The 10,942-nt window shown below is 31.3% G+C and overlaps 1 protein-coding gene across 3 annotated transcripts; it reads left to right on the top strand.

Moving 5' to 3' along the window:
- Positions 1-20: 20 nt before the first annotated feature.
- LOC132714137 (uncharacterized) lies at positions 21-8,607 on the top strand. 3 transcript variants are annotated; one of them, XM_060696916.1, is made up of 7 exons: positions 21-201; positions 505-653; positions 4,025-4,208; positions 4,384-4,485; positions 4,913-4,972; positions 5,245-5,975; positions 6,239-8,607. In XM_060696916.1, exons 2-6 carry the CDS (start codon positions 597-599, stop codon positions 5,433-5,435), a joined length of 594 nt encoding a protein of 197 aa, XP_060552899.1. In that variant the 5' UTR covers positions 21-201; positions 505-596; the 3' UTR covers positions 5,436-5,975; positions 6,239-8,607. The 3 variants fall into 3 exon arrangements, 2 of the variants coding, with proteins under 2 accessions (XP_060552899.1, XP_060552898.1); XM_060696915.1 differs by having other exon boundaries at positions 4,913-4,978; XR_009623526.1 differs by having other exon boundaries at positions 1,374-4,485.
- The last annotated feature ends 2,335 nt before the right edge of the window (positions 8,608-10,942 follow it).

Here is a 10,942-nt window from a genome sequence, read left to right as displayed (position 1 = left end):
TAAAGAGACAGCTCATTAATTGGGATTAACAGATACGTCAATTGCTATGATTAGTAATTATTCTTCGGTTTAAAACAAAAGCGACCATCTACGTAAAACTTAAACCTAAACGTAATGAAAAGGGTATTCCCCGATAAATCGGATATATAGACCTCAGTTACCACGGAGTATCATTCTGCGAGAAGACAGCTACAACATGAGGTAAGACCTTATATATTTCTTGATAAATGTTTGGTAAAAAAGAAAATTTCATTTCAATGAAATAAATGTTAAGATTAATTAAGACAACGGTCTTAAACGGCGACTTGGATCGGATTTCATCAGTTATATAATCAACCATTAAATGTAGAGTATTATATTTTTGCTGTGGTTTTGTTTGTTTTGTTTTTACAATGAATTCTACAATATAAAACTGATTTGTTTAATGCATTAAGATGTTCAATCTGGCTTTTGTTTAATGATATATTACAAGTCTTATATTACATGATTTATTGTCCTGTTCAGGTTGGTAAACGTTCTTCGTTAGTGTTGAATGTAAATACAGCAAGACAAGTTTATTGCGACGATTTCTTAAAAAAAATGTAAAAATTGCAGACATGAAAGACTCTAGACAAAGCGAAGGGAGCTCGTTAATGCTAGTACTACTTGTGATGGTAAGCTTAATTTATTAATGACTTAACATGAATGTTTATCAATGTTCGCAACACTTTCATAGATTCTGGCCTTAAACATGCTTAAATATGGGAGTTTCAATAATTGTTAGTTCGTTTCTTCTTGACGCAGATGATTCTGCTAAAATTAATGTTGGAGGAAACAAATAGGTATTTTATTAAAATGAACTTCATTCAGTAAGTCAATAGTTAAATGTAATAAACTTTCCTTCACTTAGGCAAAACAAAGACAATATTATTTGGTTCTAAACATAGGTTTAAGACTTGTGCTTCTGTTAATGTCAGTTGTAAAGTACATGTATTTAATTATTACTTTAGATCAGTATGTCTGGACAGCTCTGTTATTAAAAAGGCCAATAGCAGTTTAAAGTTCCTGAGAGAAAACGTTATAATCTCACATTCCGCATAAAAAAATCAGGTTATGACCCTTTTGATTATGCATGCTGCTATTGGTTTTTCGGGGTTACTATGTACTTAAAGCATTAACCTCTAGGTCATACAAAATAAATCAATAAGCTTTGTTCATAATCTTGATCAAAGGTTACATATTGACTATGAACACTTTAATGTTTAAAATTGGGTACCTGTCCAAAAATAGTTGATCAAAGTACACTCTGTAATATTTAAAAAAATAAAATATGGTATTGCTCATGAATATATGGGAGAAAACTTTATTTCCTTAGATTCTCTTCATACTTACAGGGCTAGGTCAAGTGAAAAATGAATGTTGATTATTACCCAAGGTCAAAGGTTTCGGTGCAAAGTCATTTGCTTATAACGGTTGTGTACTGTGGAATTAACTACCCTCTTCTATAAAGGTGGAATCTTAGTTGTATAATTTTTTAATTACCTGTCAAAAAACACTTTCTAAATTGGTAATTGTCTCTTTAAATGATGTATATCCTCTAGTTTTATTTTCTATTATTTTGATATATTAAATTTTATTTTGAATGTTTTATGTACACTATTGTCTTTTTACAATTTAAATTGTGACTTTTACGCCTCTCTTTTTCAAAATCATCAGTATCGAAAGACTATAATGGAAATAAGACACTGAGTATTCTTTCTTGTGTTAAACTAGAAAGGATGTCTTTGACGTTGGTTCATTTGTTATACATGTTATATTATTTTTATTGTTTTATCATGTATTGGATATGTTTTACATGTTATTACATTATACTGAAATAAATCTATCAATCTAGCTTTCATAATATATCTATGAATCTAACTATAGTATGTCTGTCTGACTGTATGTCTGTTCATCCATCCATCCATCTATCCACCTACCTACATACCTACCTACCTATCTACCATGCATAAAGCTAGTAAGATGTAACAAAGCTAGTAATTATAAGCTGTAACATAATATTGTTAAGTATGAATATATAAATAGTGTTTAACAAAGAACAAACGTAACTAAAGGTAATTTTAGCTTTTGTGTCGACTCGCAAATAAAAAAGTATCATTTTCTTAAAATTATTTCTGGTCATCACAATAGCAACTGCAACAACAACATATAATTATAAGGATAAAATACCGACAAAATAAATTATGATGATAAAATTTGATTATACAGACAAAATTTATTTAAGTCTCAGACCGGTTTAACCGGGGGGGGGGGGCTTTAGAATTAGCCTCCGTCCGCCCGTCAATCCCTGTGTCCGTCCGCCAGTCTGTGAGTCAGACAGTCTGTCCACAAAACTCGATCCCGTTTATAAACCTTGATATTCTTAGGAGCTTTTACACGTTTTTTATTTCTTCCTAAGTAGAAAAATTGGTTGCTACGGCAACAAATAGACTTAAAATATGGCAAATATAATAATATTTGTGAAAACTCAAAAAATATTTTTATGAAACTTGAAATTGAGATGGTAGTATATGGAGATTATAAATATTTTTTTAAGCTTGATTGTAGGGAGTATATTAAGAGCTGTCCTACACACCCGGGTTCGGCACCGCGTCCAAATTTTGTTCACAGTAAAATATTTTTCACTATAAATTCTTAATTTCTTAAGGTATTTACTTCAAACTTCAACTGTATGTTTCTTATCATCAACAACATAATATGTGACAATGTTCACAACTCTAAATTATCAGATCCACATTCCTTGAACTTAGAATGTTCATGAAAAAAACTTTTTCGTTAACTTTTTTATTTCTTAATGTATCTAGTTCAAACTTGAAATGTATTCATTTGTTTCTTATTATCACTCAAATCATATGTGAGAAAATTCAATACTCTAGCTTGACTATTTCCAGAATTATGTCCCCCTTGAATTGAGATTTTTTTCTAGAAATTTTTATTTTAACTCAAATCTCTTTATTTTATAAAGGATTTACTTTAAACATTAGAATGATATGACAATGTTTATAAATCTAGCGTTCATAAACTTTGAATCTTCCTTGTTCATTATTTAATTTTCTTATTTCTTCATGGAGTTACTTCAGATTTAAAATATATACTAATTATCAACACCTTCATCATATGAGGTTAGCTTTACAAATCTAGGGGCCTGGGTTTCCATGATTATTTTCATTCATTAAATTTTCTTCTTTAATACTATAAAAGGTATATTTGAAAATTGCTATTTTTCACTTTTTTCGTTGAAACTGTAAATGGTGTCTACTTTAAACTTAAACTTTAGATGATTGTTCTTTGTCATCAATTACATATGCATATGAAAATGTTCATAAGTCTAGCATCTTTATTTCAATTTTTTTCTCCCCTATAGTTTAAGAATGTCGCTTTTAAAAATGTTATTTCCTGGTGGCAACCGTCCGTCCGTCTATCTGTCCGTCCCTAAAATATATTTCCTGAGATCATTTTAGAAGAACTTGGAACTTTTCAAACAATTTTACTTAAAAAAGAGAAAAGTTGAAACATATGTTATAAATATTCATCTTGAGGAAATGGGTTCTTTTGATTATCTATTGTATTAACATAATATCCTTTCTAGACAGACAGGGAAACGTAACATATTACCAAGATATAGACAAACTAAAACTCAAAATATTTAAATTTATTAATTTCTTCCGATTTGGATGGAAGTCTCTGAAATTCATAACACGGAACTGCGGGTCAGGTATATGTGACTTGTTATTATATATCTTACTTGAAGAATATATGGAAAATCATTTTAAGGTTAGTATCAAATGAAATAATGAAGCTACATAATTATGTGTAATTAAAATTCAAATATAATTAATTTTCTTTCAAAGTCGCCAAAAATGAAATTACGAGTTTACCTATCATATCTCAGGGATAGGCGAGTGAGTTTTTGAAATCGAATCTGATGTAAAATTCAGATGTCTTGTTTAAAATTTATTTTCAAAAAGAAATCTTTTATTTCTAGGTCTACATTAAATTATATTATCTTGTGAATACCAATCCACTCAAACTGTGGCATGCTTCACCAATCAAAAAGCGGAGAGCGAAAAGATCACCAACTGAACAAAAATGCTGTATGAGTAAGAGTTTTGAGATACGGGGACTATCGATATCTGAATGCGAGTGCATAATAGATGGTACAGCAAATGGTATAAAATAGTATACTACAGTATATTGACATACAAATAAGTAATGAAATTTGCTATCAAAACTAATTAAACTTTAAATCAAATTAGATAATTAAAACATGTACAATTAATTAATCATAAGTGTCACTATGTTACACTACTATGAGACAGTGTCTTTGTTTGTATTGTTATACAGAGCACCGAACGAGGGAACAGTTTCAGCTTGATGTTTCATTGCAAGAAAATGAATCTTCACAACTTGTACTTCACTTGTTAGTCGGGAGTTGTACAGAAAGAGGTAAAATTTATTCTGTTAAATCGAATTTATTAACAGTATGATTATCAATATTGATTTCAACGAAGTCGACAGTTCCATCGGATATTTATAAATGCATTAAATCTGTCTGTCAAAATGTATCCTTAGAAAATGCATCTCTGGCAGGGACAATTCACATACACAATAAAAAGGCTTATATTTCTTAAAATAAGTTGCTTCAAAAATGGCTAAAAACACTGTCGTATTAAAAAAATATCTCATTTTTACTAGTACAGACGCATTATGATGTTCTCGTTCATAAAGAAATAATTAAATGTTTTACAGAAGAATATTTAATGAGTTGCAAAATACTTTTTACATTTTATAGAATCTGTAACAAAATACATTGCTAGATGTTGAGACGACCATAGGTTATAACTGATTATAAATGATTATTGGTGGTTTCTAGGTTTGGAGGGCAGACTGTTTTTACTGGATGTCGAAAGCATTGAATATGTAAATGACTTAGGTATAGGTATAACATTTTCAATAGTATATAATATAATATATAATATACAAAAAAACGAAGCATAATTGCAATGTAAGTTAATAAGTTACAGTCTAAAGTTATGATTTATGTAAATTACGCATCAACGTAATCACCAGTGATACATGTATGTGTAAAACAATATTGGACACTAACCTTTATTTATAAATTTAATTTCAAACCTATATTGAAAATAATTGTTATCAATAACGATGCTTTCCGTATTAAGTTAATTGATATGCCTTTTTCTCTAGACGATGAGAGTTGTCTTGGACCTTCAGCTGAAGAAATTTCAGAACAATGTACTGCAAGCGTTATGAAACCTCATGATTGTGCCACGGACATGAGTTACAAAATTCATGAACAGTGTTCACAGCAGTATATGTCTGATTCAAGACTAGGGGGAATAATATCACATTCTGACGAATACCTATCAATCCTATAGCTCTACGGAAAAGGATAAAAGTACTTTTCATTTCCATTTTTTTTGAGATTGCAGATGCCTTCCAGAAAATTCCGCTTATAACGATATTCAAGGGCCCGCCGAATTTGTATCGTTATATCGTTTTATCCGAAGGCAAAAGCCTCGTTATAAGCGGTATATCCTTACAAGTAGAGTTTTATTATTTGCATTATTAGTTGTATTATTCTTTATTACCCTTACACTTTGAATAAATATTAAATGTCCAAGCATGCCACTTAATTTATCCAAACAATTTACCCAAGTTTTATATAATTGCAATATTCAATGTGTAACAAATGATCTACATGTATTTAATCTTTTCTCCAGACGATAGCAGTTGTGCGGAAGTCTCAGCGGAGCGAACCTATGTGTCCACCGAAACTACGAACTGTGATTGTACAGCGAAAAATGGTTACACAGAGCAGCAGGAATATTGCAAACTCTGTGGTGCTGAAGCAAGACAAGATCATTTAAAGCCACAATCTATAGATTACTTGTCAGTCAGAAGCTGTGGAGAAAATGGTAATTGCAATGTTCTTTATTTTCACCTCGAAAGTAGGAAATTGAGGATTTGACATTTGATATGTGTTTTCTTTTATATTCAATTTTTTTAATCACAACATATGGATTGTGATATTATATTAACTATGACAAATTTGAGTGTCTTTAAAAGGTGGACACGTATAGTATACGCATATGAAAATTATCATATTTCGTGAACTTGTTTCTTGATATTTTCGTATTTTCAACGTTGTTAATTTTAAATTACTGTTTCATTGAAATAGAAATTCCTGATGGTGAAGTGGCTGCAAATGAGGAGACTATTAGAGCCAGCTGTGTAACATGTGAAGTAGGAGAGTGGCTAGAAAGTAATGTTCATAAGCAACACCCTAAACACCATAAAGGCTTACATCCACATGAAAAGATTAATAATTGCGCTTTCCCTACAAATCCTGTCTGTCCGAAGAGTGCTGCTAAAGTAATTGAATCTAACTGTGAAAGTTTAGTTAGAGATATTTACCCTCATAAAATAAGCAATGACATGTCCGAAGACAAAGTCAGTAAAGCCCCATTAGAAGTAATGACTGTTCCCCCCCTTACATTACCAGATCCTTTTCACCGAGACGTGCTCGTCGTGGTCTAGGCACAGGGCAGAACATGGTAAGAGCTTAAATAAAAAAAAGGCTTTTAGCATGTTTTGTCCTGACAAACGTCGGTGTTTAATCTTTATAGGCTCAAATTTGACCAAAACAATTTATGCCGTTCATTGTTTGTAAGCAATCTTATTCACCAAGTACACAACGCTAGGAAAGAGTAGAAAGAAAGTGAAGAATGTGTTTTGATGAGATTGATCTGTAAGTTGCCTAAAGGAAAATTAATATGACTGAATTCATACAGTAAATGAATAAATATATATATTTTGGAAACTACATTAAGAACACTTGTATCGTATTGTAAAATCAAAGTGCTGCAGCACTGAATGCGACGGACATGCAACCGGAGAGACATTATGGTTTTTTTAAGAAAAAAAAACAACAACACAGAATATAACAGATAAAATTTGTTCCATACAAGTTCGAGATTTGTAGAGCAATATATTTTATGTGTCCCATTCTGATATAATTCAGATTTTCTACTTTCAAGCAGAACAAGTCCAAATTTTTAAATACAGAATGAAATTTATGCCTAAAAACTCTGGTCAAACTTGTAAATCAGTGTCCTTATCGATTTATTCCAAGAAATGATATGTAAATAGAAAAAAAAACTGTCTAAAATAAAACCATGCAAATAAACTTCAATCATAATACATAATACATGTGAGAATGTTAATTAGAATTGCTGCGTGTTATATCATAGTGGGCATGTAGACAATAAAATATAAGTCATTTGTATTTTTATTTTTATTTCTCTTGGATATGTCTCATTAAAAATATTTTTGGTTAAAATCATCAGCAATTAATGGTGTATTTTTTTTAGATTTTTTTTTCATTTACGTCACTTAAGCACTACAGTGTTTAGCTGTCCCTTTCAATTTCACACTAAATTCCATTTTCAACTTGTTTGCTTCTTACAATTGTATAGAATTTCATAAAGTATTGCATGTAAACAAAGTAAGTATCCGCTGGTTTATTACATGTATAATGTGTACTCGTCCGAAAGTCAGCACAGATGATGCAGAATCTATTTTTAGAATAGTGTTATCTTCTGGCTATTATAATCTCATAGCAGGTTAACTCATATCGTGACCTAGAAAACTATGTAAACAAAACACAAGAATCGGAAGTAGAACTGATATTATAACTTCCTTCAATAAAGATTACCATGAAAGACTATATGGTGGTAAAGTGTTGAAAAACTCCCTTGTTACATGCATTTTCAAAAATAGAGATTTATAATACTAACCATTGTACTGTAGTCTGATTTATTAATAACTGCTGAATATTCAGCTAAACCCGCGGTATGAGTCACGAAAAGAGTTCTTCTTTTATTAATGCGCGAGTTATCTAAAGTCACGAAAAACTTTTGATCTGTTAATAAAAATGTTTTGTTTAATGGGGAAATATTTATTTCCTGCTTATAATTTCTATGAATTATTGAGCTTACTCCTTAATTATAGCATAATTTGCTGTCCTACTTTTTCGACAGCGGTAAATCGTTTCAGCAGTTATTTGCATAATTGCGCATTAATACTACGGGGCTACAGCGTTTTAATCAATCAAATACGTTTATATTTTAACTTGGATAACTTAATTTGAAATTGAAAAGGCTAAATATGGAAGTTTTTAAGATATCCCGTCGAAGTATGGGAGTTTCATAGGATCAAATTCATGTACTATTACGTGGGCTGTTATTCGGTTGAGGACACATTGCGCGATCGTAGCCAACGAAATCCCATGTGTAGATGACATAGCTCTGAACGCGGCTGAGGGCGCGTCCGTCGCAAAAAGTATTGTATTGTAAACTGGATTGCATTGTAAAATATACAATTCACGATAATATAACAATTAGTCTATTTGTAAATTTTGTAGTCTATTTATTGTGATTTATTCTAGTCTAAATATTTTAGACTTTGTGTACGTATTAAAATTTTAGAAGTTATAAATGTTTCTGTTATGCTATTGAATTCGAAAATAAACTAAATTTTGAAGAAAAATTGTGTTGAGACTCGATATTTTATCTTTATAAAACATTTCTATTTGTATTATAAACGAAGAGTATCACATTATCTTTATAAATGGATCCATGGACTTTGGATATACTTCTTAATTACGTCATTACGTCAATAAAAAAACAATAATAAAGCTGGATCTAACAATGTTTATTTACAAAGTCATTTTTGATCATATTTTAAGAACTTTCGGGATCTTTATTGAACTTACTGCAATGCATGTGAACTTGATTTCTCAATAAGGTAACATTTATAATCAAGTTACGGTAATTAACACCAAACTGCTAAACAATGGGCACACAGATCTCAGTATGAATTTTGTTTCCTTTTTTATGTCCCAAATTAAACATGTGTGAGGAAACAGTTGTGGGGTCGGCCTGTACGTCTGTACATCCTGTTATTTATGTCTTAAAATACCTATAAGCTACGGTTAATATAACTTGGTAGAGGCATGTCCGCCTTCTATTCATTTCGAGATAACGTTGTAAAATCTTTGCCCGATCAAAAACTTGAATATGATTAAACCGTTGTTTAAACTTTGTAGGGGATTACCCATGGCTAGTGGATGACCCGAATTGATTTTGATGCCATTGGGTCAAATGTCATGACTAAGTGTAAAATCATTGCCCAATCAATAACTTGAGACGAAATAAGCCGTGACTTATCTAACTAGGAATGAGCAGTAGATGACCGCTATCATTTTTGAGATTATACGGTCAAAGGTCAAGATAATACTTTGCGTAATACCTTCGTCAGGTCAATGACTGTAGAAGAATAAGCACAAGTTTGTTACACTGGGCAGAGACTTTGTTCATGATGAACTCTAATGTATTTTACGTCATAAGGTTGAATGTCAAGGTCCCAGTGACAATTTGTGTAAAAGTCTTGTCTGATAAATAACTTGACAATAAATAAGTTTGTTTAACTTGTTAGGGGCATTGACCTTGGCTAGTAGAAGTCCCTCCTGTCACTGTGACACTGTGTAACATCCTTATCTCATCAATAACGCTGTTGTTTCTAATACTTATTAAGGTCAGCAGGTCTCATTGTGTGGAACCTCTGCCTTCAGATGAAATAAGTCCAAGTTCGTTTAACTTAGTAGGGACATTGCCCAAAAGCAAGTAAATGACCACTACTGATTTGAATTTCTTAAAACAAAGGGCAATGACATGATAACGTTGTGTAAAATAGTTGTTTGGTCAATAACTCAAGAAGAAACAATCATATATTAACTTGGAAGAGACATTGACTTCGTCCAGTCAATGACCCCTAATCTTTTATGTCTTAGGTCAAGGACATTTTGTGTAAAATCCTTGTCAGACCAATATTTTGAAAAGGAATACTCACTGAAATTCTAGTTAAGACATTACACATGTCCTGTAATTGACCTCCATGTATTTGAGATCATCAGGTCAAAGTTGTAACAACACTGTGAAAACATTGTCTGATCGTTAACTTGAGATGGAATGATTGAGTTGCTTAAGCCAATTGATGTCGTTTACTGATTATAATTAGTTTTAACATATTTCATTAAAGACATATTGTACATACAATGAATACAAACATATTATACAACATGTACAATGGTGAAAAAGGATCAGATCCGAAAGCATACAATGCTTATAAAGGTATTTTCCTAACATATAATTCATTAGTGTAAATTTTGACGATTCTTTATAGATATGGTTCGAAATATTATATAATATTAAATATTTTATCAACAATGAATTTAGAAAGATGAAAAATGCAAAAGTGTCAGTTCAGAGCTGAAAGTGGAGAACTAAGTAAGCTAGGAAATCTTGCTTTTTTATATGTCAAGTTTCAACATAAAAATGTTGACATGACCTAGATAAATGACACAAATAAAAAAGAAATATTGACGTTGTATGCCTCAAAAGGATGAGATTAACAAATCTTTCATTTGGTAAGAGGAAAGAGAAATCCCAACCCGATTGCCCGTGGTGTTAGGATTTCCGAATCGTCTATCAAACCCAATGACTGATTATTTTTCTCACTAACCATGACACATAGTAAATACATCAGTTCAACTACTTCCACAATTGACGGCGAAGCAGGGCGAGACTTAAGCAAGCTGTGGACGTTCCATAGTTTACGAATAGCATTTTACATTTCAAAGATTTTCTACGGATCAAGTTAATTTGACAAAATTTCCTTGAAAATAAATTTAGTGAGATTCGTCATGATACAGCGGTGTTTGGACTTTACACCTCCTGGATGTTTCACCCCTGGACGTTTCACCCTCAAAACCCTGGTCTTTTCACCTCCACTTTTTAAATTTGATAAATATATGAAATAAATA

This window comes from Ruditapes philippinarum, unplaced genomic scaffold, assembly GCF_026571515.1.
Source record: "Ruditapes philippinarum isolate M1 unplaced genomic scaffold, ASM2657151v2 ctg2198_1_1_1_1, whole genome shotgun sequence".
Lineage (NCBI taxonomy): Eukaryota > Metazoa > Mollusca > Bivalvia > Venerida > Veneridae > Ruditapes > Ruditapes philippinarum.
Note: the sequence above shows the minus strand (reverse complement) of the source record. Positions and strands in the feature narration are given on the sequence as shown.

Excerpts from the sequence above, each read along its gene's own strand:
- LOC132714137 (XM_060696915.1), top strand. The coding sequence starts at position 597 with ATGAAAGACTCTAGACAAAGCGAAGGGAGCTCGTTAATGCTAGTACTA. Across the intron at positions 4,209-4,383 it reads AATAGATGGTACAGCAAATG|AGCACCGAACGAGGGAACAG; the intron begins GTATAAAATAGT and ends ATTGTTATACAG. Across the intron at positions 4,486-4,912 it reads CGGGAGTTGTACAGAAAGAG|GTTTGGAGGGCAGACTGTTT; the intron begins GTAAAATTTATT and ends GGTGGTTTCTAG.